The sequence below is a fragment of the Lutjanus erythropterus genome, chromosome 2 (assembly GCF_056507025.1).
Source record: "Lutjanus erythropterus isolate fLutEry1 chromosome 2, fLutEry1.hap2, whole genome shotgun sequence".
Lineage (NCBI taxonomy): Eukaryota > Metazoa > Chordata > Actinopteri > Lutjaniformes > Lutjanidae > Lutjanus > Lutjanus erythropterus.
Genome location: NC_139318.1, coordinates 34753565 through 34763555, shown reverse-complemented (window position 1 = coordinate 34763555; position 9991 = coordinate 34753565). Strand labels below are relative to the sequence as shown.

The 9991-nt window shown below is 38.1% G+C and overlaps 3 protein-coding genes across 4 annotated transcripts in view; 1 reads left to right on the top strand and 2 right to left on the bottom strand.

Annotated features, from left to right (window-relative positions):
- Positions 1 to 321: 321 nt before the first annotated feature.
- On the bottom strand, positions 322 to 1924 carry bcdin3d (BCDIN3 domain containing). The gene is made up of 2 exons (XM_084743420.1): positions 1675 to 1924; positions 322 to 993 (listed from the first exon to the last, which is right to left on the bottom strand). The coding sequence occupies exons 1-2, from the start codon at positions 1876 to 1878 to the stop codon at positions 322 to 324; spliced, it is 876 nt and encodes a 291-aa protein (XP_084599546.1). The 5' UTR covers positions 1879 to 1924.
- Positions 1925 to 3038: 1114 nt separating this feature from the next.
- cox14 (cytochrome c oxidase assembly factor COX14) lies at positions 3039 to 5522 on the top strand. Its single transcript, XM_084738041.1, has 2 exons — positions 3039 to 3194; positions 5055 to 5522. Exon 2 carries the CDS (start codon positions 5065 to 5067, stop codon positions 5239 to 5241), a length of 177 nt encoding a protein of 58 aa, XP_084594167.1. The 5' UTR covers positions 3039 to 3194; positions 5055 to 5064; the 3' UTR covers positions 5242 to 5522.
- Positions 5523 to 5560: 38 nt separating this feature from the next.
- The window catches only part of cers5 (ceramide synthase 5), a 30250-nt gene continuing 25819 nt past the window's right edge, over positions 5561 to 9991 (bottom strand). For both annotated transcript variants that reach the window (XM_084738030.1, XM_084738021.1), the window contains 2 exons: positions 9688 to 9844; positions 5561 to 6579 (listed from right to left, as the gene is read on the bottom strand). In XM_084738030.1, the coding sequence (XP_084594156.1) occupies positions 6415 to 6579; positions 9688 to 9844 (322 nt within the window). In that variant the 3' untranslated portion in view covers positions 5561 to 6414. The remainder of the gene's footprint in view (positions 6580 to 9687; positions 9845 to 9991) is intronic.

Here is a 9991-nt window from a genome sequence, read left to right as displayed (position 1 = left end):
CAACTTTTTCCAGAATGTCTCTGGAACACAACAGTACTTCATTATAATGCTTTTTATTTTGATTAAGTGTTCAGTCCTAATAATCAACAATGAAAATAATTCTAAGTTACAGCCCTAATAGTAATAATAAATAATTAAAATAATGAATTAATCTGCCAGTTTGGTCGACAAAATGCAAGGAAAATTCATGCCAGTTTGCTTGTTATGTCCAAACAAGAACAAAAAACCCAAAGATACTCCCAACAAATGTTTTGGCATGTTTGCATCAAATGTGACTTAAACAATGAACTGTCATAATCATAATTTGCTAATCAATGTCGATCAACTAATCAACAGTTCGGTTTTACTTCTCTCCCGTTCTCCCTCTTTGGTCTCTGTGGTGTTGTCTTCCTGATCATGTCCCTGCAGCTCCTGTGCAGCAGATGAAACCTCTCGTCTGTCTCGTCTCCTCTTGAAGAGCAGCAGCTTGCGGTCCCACGTGGTTCTGCCGAAGCTCTGGACGAGCTCCATGCCACAGTGTCTCTCCAGGTGCTCCCTGGCGCGTTCTGCCATGTCCCCGCGGATCTTCAGGGTCTTGAAGTGGTCAAAGTCTGAGCAGCCCAGCTTCCTCAGCCGCCGCGCCGCAGAGCGGTAACACTTCCAGGGCTGCGCCTCCAGCAGGAGGTGCTGGCTGATGGAGGCCAGGTGAGAGAGCAGCTGCAGCAGGCCAGAGTCTCCGTGGTTCAGGTGGACCCACATGGTGACAGCCAGGCACAGACACAGGTGGAAGTGGGAGCAGCCGCGCCGGCGGAGATAATCCTGCAGCTGGTCTGAGTCTTTAATGATGTCCAGAGGGATGAAGGAGATGCTGCCGGGCAGAGGGTTGTTCTGCTGAGCTCGCTGAATGAGGAGCTCGTCCAAGTCAAAGCCCAGGAGGTGAACCTTCCTCCTGTCTGACTCTTCCTCACACACAGGCCCCTGCAGCAGGTGCTTGTAAAAAGCTACGCTCAGCTCCTGCCACAGACGGAAAAAGGGGAGAGGACAGCTTTCACTTCAAAAAAACTATGTGGACAGGTGTTGTTGAAACTGAACTTTTTGACTCAAATTTTTTTCAGAATCATAAGCAGAAACCCAAATATGTCATATGGGTTTTTCTGGAACTAAAGGCATTTTCAAATCGCAGCAGTGAAGATTTGAATTAATGTTAACATTTGTCATATGATGCTTGATTAATATAAATCTTAACATAACAAATACTAAATAATGTGATTTAATGACATTTATGAAGCATTTTATGCATTCAAACACCACTTTTGTCTCACAACTGAGATACATAAAATTAAAAGTTCTGGTACAATATCTTATTGTTGTTCTCAGTACCTAGATTGTTTTATCATTAACGTTAACCATTAACATCATGTTCTAAAGTACAAAGTAGCATAAAATGGAAATACTCTCAAGTAAAGTACAATTAGGCCTATGTTAACAGTATAGTACAGTACTTGAGTAAATGTAAAATGTACATGTACTTTCCAACACTGGTGAGATGTTATCAAAACATGTGACAAAGTCTACATAACTAGGCGGGGTTGGGGAGGTTTAAGATAAATATAGGAAATATTCTTGCCCACGCTGATACAAGTTTGATTTTCAAAACAACAGTGTGGGACAGAGGGTCCACAGTGAGTCACGTACCCCTGAGTTACAGCCCACGTCCAGGATCAGTGTGGTCTGATGAGGGTCGCTGTATCCTAAATCCTGCAGCAGTGAGGCTGGAATCAGACTCAAGCGGTTCTCCGGAGGATTGAAGGCGTAATAGTTTATAAAGTTGCCATAAGGAGCCGCTCCTGGATCGTTTATTTCATCGGCAGCATCGCTACTTCTCGCGCATGTTGCCATCGTAGTGTGCGTCTGCAAAATGCTTCCGTGTGGAAAATGAGCTGCAAGGTAGTCACATTATATCCCTGTTCCGTGTAGTACGTCAGGTTTAGTGCATTTAGTTTTATATTTTAATTTAACTAAAACAACAACAACAAAAAGCTATATTTAAATATCCCTATTCTAACTGTTAGCAGTGCTATGTTTTTTACGGGCAGTAACTGCCATCATTAGCCACAAATAACCATGGCAACACCAGAGCATGACGACAAAATGTAGTTTAAGTTCAAATGGTTTGTTTGCGGTTTAACGGCTGAGATTTCAAATGTGTTGGTGGAAGATGAAAACATTCAGATCCGTTGTTTAAGTAGCGTTAAAGTAATACTAAAACAACATTAAATTCCGTTATAGTACGGCAGTATTATCGAGAAAATGTATTGTCAAAAATCTCAAAAGCAAAAGTTCCACTGATTATTATTTTGTAATGTACAGTGAACAGGCTGTTATTGTGAAATAAATCTTGAAAGGATTCTGATTGGCCAAGTTTCATTATTTCTGTATAACAGACCACTGATATGAAGAACAGACTGTTGCTAGGGGAACAGTTCTGATCATAAAAAAAATTGTCAAATCACTAAAATCATTATGGGACACATAAACAGCAATTTAATTTTAAAAGAATTTCATAGTTTTATTCTACAATAGTGACCTGCTCACTGTACCTTATCCTGCTTACATGGTCATGTACAAAAAAATCAATACTTTGACACAAAATATTAATTTTAAAATTATTTTAATGATTTAACAATGATTTTATTGCTCCTCTAGAGTCTAAGATCAGAACTGTGTCCATAGCAACAGTCTGTTATTCATAACAACACAACGGTCTGCTATACAGAAATTAACAGACCTGAATATGCTGAAATCAGGATCCTGTCAGGATTTATTTCACAGTGTCTGCTCACTGTACATTATCCCTTACATTAAAAACTTTATGTAAGAAGCATTTAAATGTTGTAAGTGGTGACACTGTATTGTATCTACTTCAATCTGATAAACTTACTAAAGAAGTACTGGTGTTATTGTGTTTTTCTGACTATATTACCGCATAATACTATTAAAATGTGGCTACAATGGAGATTTTGTTTTACTCCGAGTCAGTAGGTGGCGCTCTGCAAACTTGCTCGCAATTTTGTCCCGAGAAGATGTGTGTCCCCTCTGGTTTTCCGTACCTTACGAAAGCAGAGGTTAGTAGTTAGCTTGTGTGCTAATTTCGCATGCTGACATTGAGAACAACTACGATAACCTGCGCTTTCCATCGCGTCCTAAAATAAAAGGTAAGAAAAGACAAAACTTATGGAGAGGTGACAAAGGTGTGAGGGTTATAGAAGTAATTGAAATCGTGTGCAAATTGCGAACTTGTGCGCACACACACACACAGCTGACCGACTGCTCGTTGTTAGCTTTGAGTGATAAAGTTCAGGGAAGTGTTTTCTGTTTTAGAGGCAACAGAGGACTTAACGTTACTTTACTGACATTAAATCAAACGTACCAGCCGGACTGTTAGAGATGTGTGTGTGTTAAGGAGCAGTGTGACATGTCAGTGTGACACCGAGCCAAGAGCCCTATCATTAAATCATTGCTTAACGTTATAAACAACAAAAAATAGTAATAATATAAAACAAACCCCTTAAACCTGAATCTCTGCCAGTCACAGTGGTTGTGACGCTCCAAAATGAGTTTAAGTTCGTATAAAGGCCCACATCAGTTATCTAAAGTTTTTCATTGACTCAGATTTCCTGTGTGGTTTCATTTCGTCCTAGGGGAGATGTTTATGTTAACATCTTTGGAGTATATGGATTTTTTGCTTCAATTATCTGTGTGTAAATACTGTACTGGGCAGCAGTGATGGAAGGATTATTCAGATTTCCATCATAATGCAGTTGCACTCAGTTAAAAGTCACAGTGCATTAAATATTCACCTGAGTAAAACTTCATATTTTATAATAGAGATGTACGATATGGATTTTTCCCCCAACCGATACTGATAATGACCTGCTTCTCATGACCAGCACTGAATAATTTGGCAGAACATTCCTCATTTTAATTAAGCTATTATCATTATTATTATTATTATTATTATATTTGCATTTTAAAAAGTGGGCGAAGATGGATGATTTAATATTCCATACTTTAATATTCCATACCATGATATACCATGACCTGACATCACTATTACAATAAAAACAAACAGTTCTGACTCTTTAAAAAAAAAAAAATTAGTAAAGTTAATCAAAAACATAATTCATTATAATTTTCCCCAGAATAATAAATAATATAAATTCCCCATCAGTGACCTATAATTTATCATGCACCTCTGTCATAAGCTTACTGACTGCCTGTAAATAATAGGTCAATATTTTTAAGATATTCTGTGATATAGAACATACATCTTGAGTATTCATATTTTTTTTAAGATAACATAGACGTACATCCCCTAATAGTGCAAACATAAGATGGTCTTGTTAATGGGGCTGAGGGATATGGATACATATTTTTAACCAAACACTTGATATTGATATTGCAACAGTATTGTTGGGCTGACTATTGGTGCTGAGACAAAGTATTAATAAAATGAGATTTCTGATAACTAATCATAACTAATGATGTAAATGCAAATAATAGAACAGCGGTAAGTTCAGAGGATTACATCACCAGGAAAAGACGTATCACGATATAATGATATCAAATCTGCAACAACATCTAGTCTTATATCATGAAATCAATATGTTATTCATATACTACCCATCCCTATTTAAAGTATTAATCTGTAAAACAAATAACTACAGCTGTCAAAGAGTTGGCGATTTCTCTCTAAAATGTAGTGCAAAATAAGTATAAAGTAGTATAAAATGCAAGTACCTTTTAAATATTGCATAAATATAGTAATAGTTGTGGGTGATGTGTATAAAATCCTCTGTTATGGCGTATAGAATTTTATTTTGCAATATTAACATGTACCATAAACATAGTAAAAGTTTCTTGGAAGCAAAGTGAGAAACTGTTGATGGATAAAAGAACCTTAGAAATGTCCTTTGGTTAAACTTGTAAATTAACCACAGTTAACTGGTTCCACCATTGCTAAACAACATTCTGCTGCCGTTCCTGCTCTGACTTCTTGTTCCCGATTCTTTCAGGATCTTCATCATGGTGTCTGCAAAGCGTCTGGCTGACATCGGCTATCGGACCTTCTCTGCCTCGATGATGCTGCTGACGGCGTACGGAGGCTACCTGTGTGCGCTGCGAGGATACCGCTACATGGAGAGACAGAAACAGCTGAAACTGGCGGCAGAAAACCAGGATCCTGAAGTCATCAAAGACTGATGCCAGATTGATGAAATGGACTGCTCGTCTTTTTCCCCCACACATGGACATTTCCCCGTTCCTCCTTTGTTTGTCCATCGCTAAATCATGAAGATGTTAATTGTCCTCAGGACGTTGGTGTGATTTCCTTGAGGAAGATGTTTTGTTTATAAAAACGTCACCAACCAAATCAACCAAAAACATGTTATTTGCAGCAGTTATCTGTGCAAAATTCATGTTGCGAGGGCGACCATGGCTGTAATTGTTTGTACTATATTAAATTAAATGCCTTTAAACACACAGTGCAATGTAGTTTTCATAAACAAGAAAGAAAGACATGTTTCAACATCAGAATATATTTGGAAATACATTTATACAAGGCACTCAAGTGAGAACTTTGATACCATTTAGTACAGTCCTCATACCTGGATTTCTCTATAGGCAGTGACATCACTCTATTTCATAAACATTTGGTCTCAGAAGAAGTAGTAAAAAACAGTAAAACAGAAATAAACATGTCACAAACAATGTGGTTAAAAGGTAAATTCACAATGAACCACAAAGGACAGAAACTGCTGCTATTAAACTTTTAAGTATTGTACTTCTGCTCACACACACACACGCACACACACAGCAGGTGCCCTTTTATGAGCTGATAAAACCACAGCTATAACAACACAGTTATTTATATCTATAATATCTGCTGTAAATGCAACATACTTCAAAGTTTGAAGCCCCAGAGAGCCACAGTTTTCTGTCTTTTGTGATCCAGTGTGAATTAATCCTTAAAACAAAAATAATCAAGTTCATCTGACCAATAAAACTGGGAGAGAACATTGAAACCAACCAACATCTGGCAGCAAATAAATCCCATCATTTGAAAAACAAGGCTATGCAAATCACGTTCTTCGACTGATTTCCATAAGAGCTTTCAGCTTCTTTTTGAGTCGTGTTGTACGTGTCGTTACAGGGCTCTTCAAAGCAGATGTCAGTGTCTGTGTTTCCACCATCAGTTCACCAACATATGAATCTGTGTGCGCTCACTGTCAGTGTAATGTGTGATCATGGACTGTGTGTGTGCATGAATGTAAGTGTGAACCTTGCATGTCACAGGAATGTCACAGGACAGACAAAGCTCTTGGAGACGCCGTGAGGGATGAACTGTTGGGTGGGCTCCCAGCTTCAGGCTGCAGGTCACCAGCTGCTGTGGTTCTGCACTCGGGCTCTAGCAGCGGCGGCACAGTGGCCGTTAGTGCCGTTTTCTCCTTTGGGCGTGTGAGAAGCCTTAAGGCCGTCTGAGGGCGTGACGGGCTCGTCGTCTGAGCTGCTCTCAATGTCACTGCGGACATCGTTGCACACCTAGAAGACAGCACAAACTACAGTTAAAAGAAGCTACAGAGGTTAAACAAAGTAATGTAAACGCTCAATGGAAAATGTCCTGCTCTGTAGTAACTTCACCACCATTACAAACACTGCCAGAGATGAACACTGTGGGCCGTTTTAAGCAAAGTTTATCTTTCATATTATGATTTTTGACATTTCTCCTCCTTGACATATTCAACTATTGTTTTTTCATATTTTGTGTGGACCCCAAGAAGAGAGGCTCATGCTCAACATCAGCTAAAGGGGATCCTAATAAAATCTTAAAGGATAAGTAATTTTATTTTGTTTATCTTCATATTCTCTTATATATGTGTACATACATGCCCATATGTACATATATATATAAAAGATGCTCCGATACTGGAAATTTATGCTTTTAAGCCTCTAAAAATTGATTCTCATAAAACAGTTCGAGCGAAAGTCACTCTTTGTTTGGAGTCAAGTCAGTGCATTTTTTTGCAGGATAACAGCACGACAACTTCTACAAAAAGTTATGTCTAAAAATTACTCAATTGCAAAACTAACTCTGAAAGAGAGAGGGGTGATGGAAACGTGGGCTGTTTGATGCAATTTAACTGTTCACTGTTAGTGACTCTTTAAAGAGGAGACACTCTGCAGTGTCCTAGGATTTACTATATTTGCTTCTCCATTTGTAAATATCATAAACATCACAGATGACAAACAAATGCATTAAATGATGAGTCTTACAGGTAAAACATGAAATCCTAGCGTCCTGTAACTGGGCATAAAAGTGAATAATATAGTTCTTATATTGTTATATAATTCTAGGTAAGGTGCACTGAAGGGAAAACATCAGTAATAATAATGTTGCATATTTATAAAAACAAAGGATACCTACACATAAGAAAGGATGAAGCACGAGACACAACAAATTAAAATTGCAAAGGCCATGCATCACCCTAAGTGAGTCCACTGAATATCCTACTGTGGTACAGGCCTGCATTTAACTGCTCACAAAGTCAAGGAGGTATCATTTTATATTAAAGGGTTCAAACAGTTTTTTAAGAGTAAAATTGAAGCACCTTTCAAGGTATATAAACCAAAATTTCCTCTGGAAGCCTTTATCATTACATCAAAATTGTTATAAAAAATGTGACTGCAAATTCATTTATACTAGCGCTGCACATATTGTAAAAGAAAAGTCATATTGCGATTACTTTGACTGAAATTTCAATTGCAACCAATGGGAATGATCATATTTGCATTACCATTTTTATTTTTACTTAAAAAAAAAATGTTGGGGTCTGTATCAAAACAAACATGTTTTAGGCTGAGTTTTAGGCTTGGTCATCTCTGCATTTTTCAAAATTATGTTGTGGGTGGAGTAAGGCTCAGACTAAGGGGTGAAGTTCCACTTTTCAGCATTTTTCAAACTTTTATGACTTTGTATGGACCCTGTATATATCACTGTCTGTGTTTAATTCAGCGTGTTGCTGTTGCTCTAATTAAATTCGTTACAACTATGACGAGAATTGCTTAAAAACAAACAAACAAACAGTCCCACAAATTTGTTATTCATGCAAACTACCTGCACTCATCATAACCACAGGGTGGTGGTGCGGGACAAGTTTAACACGCTGCTGCCTAATGAGAAACAGTTGGACATACCTGACATTCATGACAACATTACCACATTACACATAATTTACTTGCTCCTCCTGCTGCTGCTCTGAGTGAATCTACATACTGATCGACTGCACACAGCTGTCCAATTAAATGCACTGCACGCACAGTAAGTCCTTAAAATATGGACAGGACAGGTGGAATTAAGATGTGTGAAAGAAATCACAACAGAGAAAAGTAAACAGAAACTTACAGCCAGAAACAGAGAAGGTAAAGGAGGTCTCAAGCGGACAAAGCAAACGGAGGGAAGCGAGAGAGGAGTGGAGGAGGAGGGCTCACTGGACAAAGACAGACAGAAAGACAGGATCTCCCTCTCTCATTCCAGAGGGAGAGGAAATAAACAGCGTCTGCAGAGAGACGGAGACAAGAGTCAGGGACAGCTCGGAGAAAGAAAAAAAAAGTGTAGAGGCAGCAAATTCATCACAAAAAATAGCCACGGTGTTATGTTGTAGATTTCAATAAAGATATTGCTCATGTGTTCTTCTTCATGGTCCCTCCACTCATCAGTCATGTGACTGTAAGAACCACATCTATCCATAAATCATTGAAGAGCCTTGTTCTGTCTCTGCAAAGGTTTAGAGTTAATGTTTTACGGTAAATAGGTTTGGGACCTTTATCTTTATCTTTGTTTACACAACAGTATTAAAGGCAAGTTCTGAATCACATGATTTTTTTTTATATATGCCACCTTTAGACAGTTTGAGCTGCACTAAACCTCATGAGCTGACACTGTGAAGTGAAACTATCAGGTGCTAAAACCAGAAAACTAAAGATATCTTGTCAGAAGATGATTATCATTTGTACGATCTAGTAGCTGTTAAACACTTTTTTGTGGAAACAGTTTCTCTTAGGGTGTCAAATCCCTGAGCAGGTCATTACAGGGGGGGCTACAACCAGAGCTGCAATAATTCGTCTGTGATACTCAATTAATCATTTCAGTCATTTTTCAAATATTAACTCTAGACTTTGTTGTTATTAAACAACCGCTAATAAAACAATTTGTGCATAGGTAAGTATATTTCTCAGCCACCATGCACGTTAAAAAAAACAAAAACATAATGTTGAGCTCTGGATGGTATCGTAGCAATCATCAAAGTAGACAATAAGGTCCAATTGAATCCATCATTGGTATTATGTCTCAGGTAAAATTTTGCAGCCTAATGTTAAATTATATAATGTTAAAGAAGTTGTAGGCTAAACACTGTAATCTTTAAAATATCTGTTAGTGTTTCTATTATTCATCAAATTGTTTTGACAGTGATCCCAACAATATCTTTCATCATTATATTTGTTGTTATAGTTGTCATTGTTTTGTGGACCATCCACTTGAGTTAAAACTCTTTATATATATATATATATATATAGTTACTGTTATAGTTATTGGCCCTTTACATCTCATTATAGTTTTTCTCAGTTATCTCTCAGTCTGCGGTGACCCACCTTGCCTCGCAGCATGGCTTTGACAGCTATACGAGCTATGAGGTAGGACCAGATGATGTGCAGCACTTGGAGGACCAGCAGTAAGATGTTGAACAGCCACCAGGACGGGTACGGCCCGACTATGGCCCAGCTCTCAAACATTGTGGAGTTCAGGATCCTAGAAGACACAAACAGAGGTGCATGTGAGGGCAAATATTTACTTTGTAGTCTCATACACAGTTGTGCACACATGCAGTAATTTATTCCAGTGAGAGCAAAAAAGTATTCATGTTGTATTTTAATCATATTATTAACCAGCACTTGT